This window comes from Hipposideros armiger, unplaced genomic scaffold (genome assembly GCF_001890085.2).
Source record: "Hipposideros armiger isolate ML-2016 unplaced genomic scaffold, ASM189008v1 scaffold_13, whole genome shotgun sequence".
In the NCBI taxonomy this organism is placed as follows: Eukaryota; Metazoa; Chordata; class Mammalia; order Chiroptera; family Hipposideridae; genus Hipposideros; species Hipposideros armiger.
Window position 1 is genome coordinate 4,411,249 of NW_017731363.1, and position 12,395 is coordinate 4,423,643.

At 39.5% G+C, this 12,395-nt stretch overlaps 1 protein-coding gene across 1 annotated transcript in view; it reads right to left on the bottom strand.

The window, feature by feature from the left end:
* MAP3K15 (mitogen-activated protein kinase kinase kinase 15) overlaps window positions 1-12,395 on the bottom strand; it is a 120,544-nt gene that overhangs the window by 31,748 nt on the left and 76,401 nt on the right. Inside the window, exons 12-13 of the mRNA XM_019666853.1 lie at window positions 5,261-5,310; window positions 3,161-3,256 (exon numbers count right to left, since the gene is read on the bottom strand). Coding sequence (XP_019522398.1) covers window positions 3,161-3,256; window positions 5,261-5,310 — 146 coding nt within the window. The remainder of the gene's footprint in view (window positions 1-3,160; window positions 3,257-5,260; window positions 5,311-12,395) is intronic.

Genomic DNA, 12,395 nt, shown 5'->3' on the forward strand with positions numbered 1-12,395 from the left:
TGAACAACAGCTCGACCTGGAGCTGGGCTGCCATGAGTCACCGGCAATGGCCTAGGCTGCAGCCCCTGCTGCAGTGGGCTGCCGTGAGCTACCATGAGCAGCCAGCAGCTGGTGTGAGCTGCCAAGAGTCGCCATGCGCAGCCATCCAATGGCCAGCAACTCATCTGCCTCATCCGGGAAGAGCGCAATGATAATACCAACATGGGCCAGTGAAGTGACGTCCTCCACAACTAGACTGAAGAACAAAAGGACAGTGACTTGTCTGTTCCCCTTCCCCCAATTCCCCAATGCGGTTCCCCTCCCCCATTTCCCCAATAAAATCTTAAAAAAAAAGCAAGTGTACTTCTATACACTAGCAATGAACAATCTGAATTAAGAAATTTAGAAAACAACTCCACTTGCAATAACATAAAAAAGAATAAAGTACTTAGGTATGTATTCAACAAAGGAAATATAACATTTGTATATTGAAACTACAAAAATTGTTGAAAGTAATTAAAGAGGGTAAAGGGGGTCAAATATGTATATAGTAATGGAAGAACTGACTCTGGGTGGTGAGCACACAATGTGATATATAGATGTTGCATTACAGAATTGTACACTTGAAACCTATGTAATTTTACTAACCATTGTCACGTCAATAAATTTAATTAAAGAAAAGTAATTAAAGAGACCTAAACAAATAGACATCCCATGTTCAGGGGCTGGAAGACTTAATATGGTTAGGATGGCAATGCTTCCCAAATTGATCTACATATCCAATGCAATTCCTGTCAAAATCCTGGCTGCTTTTTATTTTTGTAGAAATTGACAAGCTGATCCTAAAATTCACATGGAAATGCAAGCACCGACAATTGTCAAAACAATTATGAGACACAAGAACAAAGTTGGAGGACTCACCTCTCCTGATTTTACAACTTACTACAAAGCTACAGTATCAAGAAAATGTGGTACTGGCATAAGAATAGACATACAGATCTATGGAATAGAAGTGAACATCCAGAAATAAACTCTCACATTTACAGTCAACTGATTTTCTAAAAGAGTGCCAAGACCATTCAATGGGAGAAAAGAATAGTCTTTTCAACAAATGGTTCCAGGACAACCACATATCCACATGCAAAAGAATGAAATTGGAACCCCTACCTCATACCACACACAAAAATGAACTCAATGTGAATCAGAGACCTAAAACTATAAAACCCTTAGGAGGAAACATAAACACCACAGAAAACTCTGGGTTAGACAAAGCCACCTTAGATATGACACCAAAAACACAAATGACAAAGAAAAATTAGATAAATTGGACTGCATCAAAATTAAAACGTTGTGTGCTTCAAATGATACCATCCACACAGTGAAAAGACAACCCACAGAATGGAAGTATTTGCAAATCATACATCTGATAAGGGACTTGTATCCAGAATATATAAAGAACTCTTCAAATTCAATAATAAGAATATAAATAACCCAATTAAAAATAGACAATGTTTGGAGAAACCTGGCAACCACCACGTTGACCAGGTGACCCAAGTTATTATCTCCAGTGGTGAGACAAAGATTGTGTGATGCACTGAGAAGGATACATCACTTCTGTGGTATTCCTACCCCAAATGCCTAACATTAATGTAGCCATGAGGAAACATCAAACAAACCCAAATTGAAGGGCTACACAAAAGAAATTGCCTGTGCTCTTGGAAGGCATTAAGTTTAAAAGACAAAAGTTGATGAAGAACAGTTCCAGATAAAGGGGACTATACAGACATGATAACTAAATGCAACATGTAATCTTGGATTGCATCACGGACCAGAGAAAAAAATCTTTTGTTTTGCTATAAAGGACATCAAGGGGACAATAAGTAAAATTTGGATCAGGTTTGTAGATTATCGTACCATATCAATCTGAATTTCCTGATTAGGAAACTGTACTGTGATTACGTAAGTGAATCATCTTGTTTTTAGGAAACACCCACTAAAGTATTTAGAGGTAATGGAGCATTAGGTCTACAACTTACCCTTACACAGTTCAGAAAAAATAATCATATGAAAATAGAGAGAACATAAGGCATATGTGATAAAGGGTTAACATTGGGGAATTCTGGGTGAAACATATATGTAAATTCCTTGTACTGTTTTCTGAAACTTTCTTATGGGTCTGAATAATTTTCCAAAATAAAAAGTTAAAATTTTAATTGGTAAAAGGGTTTGAGTAGATATTTCTCCAAAGAAGATATTTAAATGGTCAGTAAGCTCACGAAAAGATGTTTAGTATCATTAGTCATTAGGGAAATGAACATCGAACCCCCAATGAGATTCTATCTAATGCCCACTAGGATGGCGAGAATCAAATGGACAGACAATAACAGGTGTTGCAAAGACGTGAAGAAATTGGAACCCTCATACATTGCTGATGGGACTGTAAAATGGGAACACAGTCTGGCAGTTCCTCAAAAGGTTAAACCACAGTTGCCATAAGACCCAGTAATTTGGCTCCAAGAGAAATGAAAGCATATGGCCACACAAAACATGCACTTAAATGTTCATCGCAGCATTTTTCATAATAGCCCCAAAGTGGAAATAGCCCAAATGCCTTTCACTGATGAATAGATAAATTAAATGTGGTCTATTCATATAATGGAATATTATTCAGCCACAGAAAGGAATGAAGTACTGGTACATGCTATAACATGGATGAACCTTGAAAACTTTATAATAAGTGGAAGAAGCCAGTCACAAAAGACCACATACTGTATGATTTTATTTATATGAAATGTCAAGAACAGGCAAATTCATAGAGATAGAAAGTAGATTAGTGGTTTGCATAGGGCTGGAGTTGGGGGGTGGTCAGGTTGAGGGAAAATAGGGAGTGACTATTAACAGATACTGGGTTTCTTCGGGGGGTGATGAAAATATTCTAAAATTAGAGTGCGGTGATGGTTGCAAAACTGTAAATATACTTTTTAAAGATTGAATTGTATACTTTAAATGGGTGAATTGCATGGTATGTGAATCATATCTCAATAAAGCCGTAAAAATAATTTTCTAGAGGTTAAATTTTCAGGAAAGGCAGTATAGCAAATAAATATTTTTCACAACAAAGACCCTTTTAAAATGATTCACCACAATTAGATTGCAAATATTTGAATCAGCTATAACTCACCTACTACAGTGGTTTTCGGTGGAAAAGTAGATTTGGAAGTCATCAGAATTATCATGGACATAAAGAAAACAACACCGTTCATCAAACTTGGATATGCTGCAAAATTTCAAAACATAAGAATGCTTAGTATATGTGAGTTATTAATTTAAAAGTTTTGAGGAAAATCTAGTGACAGATTTTCTTCCATTTTACAAATTTGAAAGGTTCATTAATGTTTTAACAAATATTCCCAAAATTTGACTTCTATTTTTCTATGAAATTTAAATAGCAGGGATATTTATCTTGCTTATGTTTGAGTTTGTATTCATCAACTGACTTTAATATGTATCAAGAACTTACTATATATTCAGTGCTAAGCAAAGCATATGGGCAGAAGAAAAGGGAATAAAATATGGTCTGTGTCTCATATAAACTCTTACAAACTCAAATAAACTCTTATAAACTCTTCGTCCTCAAGAGTTTATCATTTCACAAAAAAGACAAGAAATGTATTTGTGAAATAATTTACTATGGTATCAAAAGAATTTCTAGACTGGAAAAATATCAGGACACAGTATTCGTGGGCACACAAAGGAAGGAGAAATAAACATGGTATTTTAGCTCAAGAAAGGTCTTTAAATGTTTTCTGGTCCACCCAAGGTCTGGGCTCCTCGAACAGGCAACATTTAGCTTGCCTGAACATATCCAGTGACAAAAAAAATCACCACACTCCATCTGCTGATGGATTTCACTGCTAGATCTAGTTCTTTACCCACACTGAGTCAAAGCCTATGCAATGACCCCCATTTTACCAAATGGCACTATGGAAAAAGCTAGATTCTCTTCTATGATTAGCTCTTCAAACAAATGAAGTCACTATCTTGCCCTTTCTAAGTCACCTCTTCCTGACAGCCAGCCATAGCTCCTTTGGCCATTCTTCATATGTTATGGATTACATGACAAATCCTGAGCTCAAACAGCAATAGTACAGGGTGATTCAAAAAGAATTAAAACTAGGTTATAGATGAGTAAGTTTTAAAACTCAATCTGTAAAGGAACCACCACAGTTAGTTGGATAGCACATGCTCTTCCTGTTGCATTGGTCCCAGGGTCTAACTCACCCCAGGCCCTTTGCACATCCCTGTTGGTGGTTGAAATGGCAGCAAGATGTATCTCTATAAAAAGGTTCTTGACTACATGCTCTCATAAACTTAGTTACTGAGTATACATTTTTGAAAATGTTCAACACTTTCTGAATTATTCTTATATTTTCCTGAGCAGTATTATTCAAATGCACTACTCTGTTCTTAAATTATTTCCCTCCCTTTAAAGTGACGTAAACATTATCCTAATTTAAACACTGATGTATCTAGGACAGGATCATACTGTGCCTGGAGGTAACAGGGGATTCATTCAGTGGCCTGTGGACTCAGACTTAGAGAAAGGACATACAGCTGTAGTCTAAGCCCTTAATTTGATGGAAACAATGAAAAAACTGAGACCTAGAGAAGCTGAGTGACTTTCCCAAGGTCAAATAGCAAAAGAGGGATTAGAGCTTGTATCTACTTCAGAGCTGCTCCCACCCTCAGATGTGTTGGTAGGGTGAGACTCAAGAGTGTAGCCACACAGTTCAGGCCCAAATGGTCACCACTCCCGACCCAAAGAGCAAGTGCCAGCCCTATTCTCGGAACACACAACCCTCGCTAATAACAATGCCTTTGGCTCCATTACTCTGCTCAGGAGACTCCAGCCAAGTGTCATTGCCAAGTAACTCCCAGCTTCAATTCTGGGGGTCCCTGAGCACTTGAACATCATTGGCTCAAGCAAGAAACACTTTCTGTTTCTACAGATATGAACTTCATTTTTTAAAAATGTATGAGACAAGAGTTTGGTCTGTTGTATACAAAAAAAGCTACTCTCTTATAACAAGCCAAGAAGCCCTTACTAGCAACACATCATAAACAAGCTCAAGTGGGCAACAAAAGAGAAAATAGTCCATTTTGGATTCTGTTAAAAATGAGAACATCACATATTATAAATAAGTGGAAACATTAAAGGAATAAAACATTATCATCATTATTTACATTACAATCATAATTACACTTTCCTTTATGTTCTTACCTTATTCCCTTAATGGAACAGGTTGTAAAATTCCATTCATGGATTTGTTTCTGCAAGTATCAAAAACAAAAGTCAGTAGCTTGATTTTTTCCATGCAAAGAATCATTTTTGGTTTCATTCTACGGTCCATCATTTCTCCTATTTTACTTTCAACAGAGGAATAGGGGTTAGAACAATATATTTTGCATAATCCAGAACACCAGAAACATTTTCTAATGTATTAGAAAAATTCATTTGTATCTCTAATCCAGTTTAGAGCAAATGATCTAAATTTGAAATAGAAACAATAAGCACACATAAGTACACAGTAAATGTCCTTTCATCTTCTGTAAACATATCAGGAAAACTCTAAAATGAGGGTGAGAACAGCCCACCTAAGTTGAATGATCTGCAAAATTGTCTGGAGAAGTAAAAATGTTCCAGACACCAGTCAATATTTGCCAATCTTTATTTCATTCTCTCCCTGGGTACATAGCTAGACTACATTTCCCAGCCTCCCTTGCAGTGAGGTGGGACCATATGATGGCATTCTAACCAATGGGATGGAAGCAGGAGTCACGTGCGTCACCTGCAGGCCTGGCTCATAAAACCCTTCACAGCAGTTTTCTATATTCTCGACCCCCATCCACTACAAGAAGGAATGAGGACGCTGCCAACCTGAATAGGACATGAGGCACAGATAAACTTTTATCATGTTAAGACATTGATATTTGGGAGCTATTTGTTTTAGAAGCTAGTCAATCACAACTAATACAAAGACTAACTGGGATTTCAATCTGTACAAAATATAGTTTTTAAAAATAACTGTCCCCTCCCTCCAACCACCATTCCCTGTCCTTAAACTCTGCACAAAACTGAGCCTCAGAATGAATGTCTGAAATCCCAGTTTCATCAGAGCCATAGGCTACAATATCAATACATCACAACACCAGATAATTTTAAATAAGAAAAGACATTTGATTAGCCTGAGGAATGTCATACATGACCAGCTAAGTCTCCCAGAGAAGTGTAAAAGCCAAATGACTGAACATATGGCTCAGGAGAATAGCCATGAGCAGTTGGGTGACAAGTTTCCTGCCATCCCAGAGCCATGACAACAGAACGACTGGGAGGATGGATCCCAATGGGAGAAGATCCATTCACACATATTGATTAAGCACCTACTATGAGCCAGGGCAGGTACCAGCACGGAGGAAGTAACAGAGAATGACCAAGTCCCTGCCCTCATGGGGCATACATTTGACTGAGGAGAGATGGTCAATAAATTAAATAGTAAATTAATAGCATGGTGGAGGGTGAAAAGAGCTGGGAAGGAAAATAAAGCAGAGAAGGGCATTAAGGTGAGGCAGGAGCTCATGATGCTAAACCAGGTGCTCAGGGAAGGCCTCTCTGATGACTTCTGAGCACAAAAAGGAGGGGGAAAGGAATGAGCCATGCAGGTATCTGGGGGAACAGCACCAGGCAGAGGGATCAGCAAGTGCAAAGGCTCTGAGGCAGCAATGTGCTTGGCATGTTTGGGGACCAGCAAGGAAGGGTGTGACAGAAGTGGAGTGAGGGGAAGTGGGAGAGGAGGTTGGAGAGTTCATGAGGGAAATCATGCAGGGCCTTGGAGGCCATCATCAGGACGTCAGCTTCTACTCTGTCTGAGATGCGAAGCCACTCATCTCAGTGAAAGATGAAAGCGTACAAAAATACAGAAGCCATCACATCGGACTCAACTGTGTAGAAAGACTGAGCATATTTAAGGAGAGGTGTGTTCAAAGTCACTGAAAGAGGGCAGTAGTGGAGAGCAGGCATCTGCCTGTGGATCCAGGTACAGAAATATGAGCCAGGACAGAGTCGAGAGAGTCTTGTCCAACCCACATACCCTACAAAAGGCTGCATGTACGTAGAAAGCACAGCCACGTGAGTTTTCGAAGTATTCCCAGATGGTAGGTTTACTCTAGGGTAGCTTTGGGGAATGTCTCGATTTGGAAGATTTACTAGTTAAACAGTGAACCACACAGGCATCCCGTCTTTTCCTTGATGTCATAATCAATAGGCATTGGGGATAACTGCTTTGTAGGTCCTATGGCATAAAAATATGGAAGTCATGATGGGCTGGCAGTGCAGTTGGGGAGATGGTTTCAAAGACTGATAAACAAGCAACAGGATACATTTTGTACATGATACAGGTAATCACGTAGCCTACAGACATCCAGTGGAAGGAGTAAGAGGGTGGTTGGTCAGAGATGCCTTGGCAAAAGTTAGGACTTGAGAAATTTGGAGAAGGAATTTCAGGGAGGAAGGTAGATGAGAACAAAAGCACAGACGTGAGGGGTGACTGGTTAGCTCAGGTGGTTAGAGCGTGGTGCTGATAACACCAAGGTTGCCGGGTCGATCCTCGAATGGGCCACTGTGAGCTGGGCCCTCCCTGAAAGAGTCAACTATGCCATTGTAGCATGAAAGCAATGTGTAACCAATGATCATGGCTGTTCCCCAATAAAACTAAAAACAAAAAAGCACAGACGTGAGCCCTGCAGGGCCAGTTGGGGGGAGGTAAGGGGACCTTCGGGCTGGGGATGAGAGTGGGGGAGGAGATGGGGGAAGGAAGGACAGGACTATATAGGGGCTTGACACTTGGTAAAAGAGTTTGGGTTTTATCTGGAAAGCCACAGGATCCAGAAATCACTGGGGAAATTTCAAGGGGGCCAGTAAAAGTGTTTCTAAATTATTAAACTTTTTCATGGAAGTATAACATCTATTCCGAAAAAGGCACCGTGATCATCTCAATACCTCGCCACAAAATGAATACCCACTGTAACCAGCATCTAAATCAGGAGACAGAGCATAAGCAGCAGCCCAGAAGCTGCCCTCATAGCTCCCACCCCCAGCCATGCCTTTCCACAGAAGGCAATTGCTTTTCTGACTTCTACCACCAGAGACTTCAGCCTGTTCTGGAATATTAAATAAATGGAATCTGCTTTCTGTTATCTGCAAGTGGAGTTTTTCATGAACTTTCTGGTACGGAGAGCAGGACTGGATGCACTGTTTCTGATTTGGTGTCCTGCTGCACAGAGTACTGCATCAGAAAAGCCGGGACTGCTTTCCCCCATTCCAAGCCTTATGTTGGGAAGCATCCTAATCTTTCTGAAAGGAAATATTTTACCATTTGTAAATCATGATGAAATAGATTCAAGATTGTAGCTTTCCATGTCAGTGTCAGAAGCCCCCAGTAAAAGTGCATTGGAAACAGAGCCAGGTTGGGCTACAGAAAAATGGGCCAGGAAGCCGGAGGTAGGGGCGCGCCTCCAGGATGCCCTGGACGCCAACTCAGCATCTGCCCTCCTACCCCCAGAATGCAGACTTTTGGGGAGGAATCTTAGGTGTCTATGACAATTTTGTGTTAAAGAGCATAGACTTTTTGTGCACGTTTGTCCTGTTTCTGACATAAGTATAAAAGGTACCCAAAAAAGCTTTCCCAATCCAGCAGCCCTGCCTGTGTGGACAGTGTTGGTGGCTACTACATCCCTATTGATGACTTTGGGGCCCATGAGAAGTTGAGGGAGAAATGCTGCGTTTGCTCCTGTTCTGTGTGGCCACCTTGCCTTGGTGTGCTGGGTGCAGCTTGCACCAGCATGGGAAGGCCAATGATACATACATCTCTTCCTAACCCCATGTTCAGTGATCTCAGGTAGCTGGCTTGAAACTGGCCATAGTGGGAGGATTTACACCACAGAGATCAGCAAACAGGACAAATCAGCCTTCTGCTCCTGTGTCCCCTGGAGAGTTGGTTAAACATTTACCAGCATAAGTTCTTGAATCCTTGGCTAATAAACCAGAACTTAATCTCATCTTACAGCAATGTTGTATGTGGCTGAATGTGTGTGTGTGTGTGTGTGTGTGTGTGTGTGTGAGACAGAGAGAGAGATCTCTCCCACCATCCATAGCCATAGCCCTCTGGGAAAAAATACAACTCTGCGTAGAGAAATGTCATCTCACTCTAGGCAAATCTGCTTGCTTTCACAATCTGCAGAATTTCAAAATTGTAAATGAAGGCAGAAGAGAAGGCTTCCTCTTAAAAGAAAAAAAGGCAATTTATATTTCTCTCAGACATTTGCTCTGACAGCTATAAGTGCTTGTGTAAAACATTTCATCAATCAAGGAAAACAAACATTTGCTGCTTATGTAATTCTTTTCCATTCCTTATTATGGACTATATAAAAACGAAGTAAAACATTTACAACCAGTAAGATATTATGGGTACCGATGAAAATTTCCATTAAGGGCCAGCAACCATTATAAGACTCAAATGAAGTAGGCAAAGTTTATAGAATTCCATGAGACCAAAGCCATTTTGCTGTAAAGGTGTGAAGAGTCACTTTAGTAGGATTAGTTTTTTCCACAAGTATTCGTCAAAATATGAGGGTTTTCTACCTCTATCAATAGAATAGTGAGGTGATAGATCAGAATTTTGAAAATTCTCTTGTGTCATGGTGGCATCAATGACACAAAGAAAATAAACAAGGTTGGTCTCTAGTACAAGAATTCCAACACCGAGAACTTGGTGCTTCATGAAGATGGTATCTGGAGGGGCACAAAGGGAGCATGAGCAGGGCTTTCGGGTGTGGGGTCTGCTGATGTCTCTTCCTTGACCTGTACTGGGTACCTAGGTGTGTTCACTTGGTAATAATCCATCCAATTGTACATTTATGACTGATGTGCTTTTCTGTATATATGATATACTTCAATAAAAGGTTAAAATAACCCAAAGTGGCAAATTTAATAGAAGATGCATGCATTCTTCAAATGAGATATATATATGTATGCACAGCACGTGTGTGTTTCATTATAGCTTTAATTTTTCTGTTTTGCATTCAAATATTTAACATACACAGTGCAGAAAACAAAACCCATGCACATTACAGCAGCTCGTCTTCACTAATGGTTACTGACTCTATTATCAATGAGAAGAAGGTTGCTTCACTGTGAAATATTAGACAAGGTTACTGGTTTAGGCTTGTGTTATAGAATGAATATTTGTGTCCCTGCAAATTCATCTGTTGGAGCCCTAACCTCCTGTGTGATCGCATTTAGAAGTGGGGCCTTTGGGAGGTGATTAGGTCACAAGGGTGAAGCCCTCATGATGGGATTAGTGCCTTTATAAGAAGAGTTCTCTCTCTCTCATGTGATGACACAGAAAGAACACCATCTGCCAACCAGGAACAAGGCCCTCCCCAGAACCCGACCAGGCTGGCACCCTGATCTCAGACTTTCCAGCCTCCAGAACCGTGAGAAACAAACTTCTGTTGTTTAAGTCAACCAGTCTGTAGTATTCTGTTACAGCAGCTCAAGCTGACTAAGACAACTTGAGATATCATTCACGACTATTTGTTTTTATACCTTTATTGAGGTATAATTGACATATAAAGAATTGCACATATTTAATATGCATAACTTGATGAGTTTGGACATATGCAAGCACCCATGACATCATCACCACAATCAAAGTAACAGACATATCTATCACCTCTCCAAATATCCTCATGTCCCTTGGTTTTTGTTTTTATCTGTGTGTGTGCTAAGAACATATAACATGGGATTTACCCTCTTAAATTTTGAAATGTACAATACCGTATTGTTAGCTATAGGCACTCTGTTGTACAGCACACTGCTACAATTTATTCATCTAGCATAACTCAAACAACACCCATTGAACAATGCGGAGTTATTATATCATGACTATTTCTGATAAGGAATTTCCAATATGATTTTGAGTCTCTGCTTATTCTCCAATGTTGCATTTTATTTTTTTAAGATATTGCTTATTTTCACCTGATTAAGAAAATTTGCTCACGTTCTTGTTTCCAGGAAAAAATAAGCCTTCTTATTATTTAATGTTAATGGCAGATCTCTCCCCACACTCCATGAAAACATATACATAGCAAACAGACTTATTTAACGCACTTGTCAAAGGTGCTACGTCTTTTTATTACTACAAAATATTTTATTAAAGCAAAAAGCTGGTGAAGTACCTTAGACACACAGAGATGACAATATAGCTATTATCACAAAACATCAGATCTGGCCCAGCATTTCTGCAATCTCTTTTAATGGACAATTAAATTAAAATGTTTCCTCTCCTGTAGTGTTGGTGTGAGTATAAACTGGAAAGGTACAAAAGTAGCTATTGGATCTTATATATTAAACGTGAATAGTCCTGAATCCAGCAGGCCCATTTCTGGGAATCTCTGCTCCCAAAACATCTACATGAGCGTAGAAGGGTGTTACTGCCAGGATGTGCACCAGCGTTTCTACCATTGTCTATAGCAGGGGTCGGCAAACTGCGGCTCGCAAGCCACATGCGGCTCTTTGGGTACGTTCCAACTCAAACGTTTGCCGACCCCTGCAAGAGCCAATCCTGTCCCTCACAACAATTTAAAAATTATTCAAGAGCCATAAATATATTTTTACATAATCACCAGTATGTGAATAATATCCTGTAAAAATTTTATAAATGAAATCATAATAACTTTATTTTCATCTTCAATTTTATTTCAGAGCCACAGTTCGCAAGCCGCAGTTTGCTGACCCCTGGCGGCTGTTGCGTCTCAAAAGTTTGCTGACCCCTGGGCTAGAGTGCAAAATTGAGACTGAAATGTGCATTGGCAGGAAAGTGATAAAATAAATTATGGTTCATCCATACTCAGAAATGCACTGCATGACAAGGAAATATCGGGAATATTACATTTAAAACATCAGATGGATTGGTGTGTGCTATGGGAAAACCTGTCCATGGATCAGTTAAAAAGAGCAAGTTGCAAAATAATGAATATATACTGTATGATCTCACTTTAATGACAATGCTCCTCTAATATATATGTATTATATATATTAATATATATATAACGTGTGTATATATACACACATTATACATATGAGGTCTGACAATTAAGTTCGCGAACTTGTTGCAACGATGTTGCTAACCTGTTTTGATATCAGAGGGATTATTCATTATGAATTTGTACCAACTGGACAAACAGTTAACCAAGTTTACTATTTGGAAGTGCTGAAAAGGTTGCATGAAAAAGTCAGATGACCTGAACTTTTCGCCAACAATTCATGTCTCTTGCATCACAACAGTGCACCAGCTCAC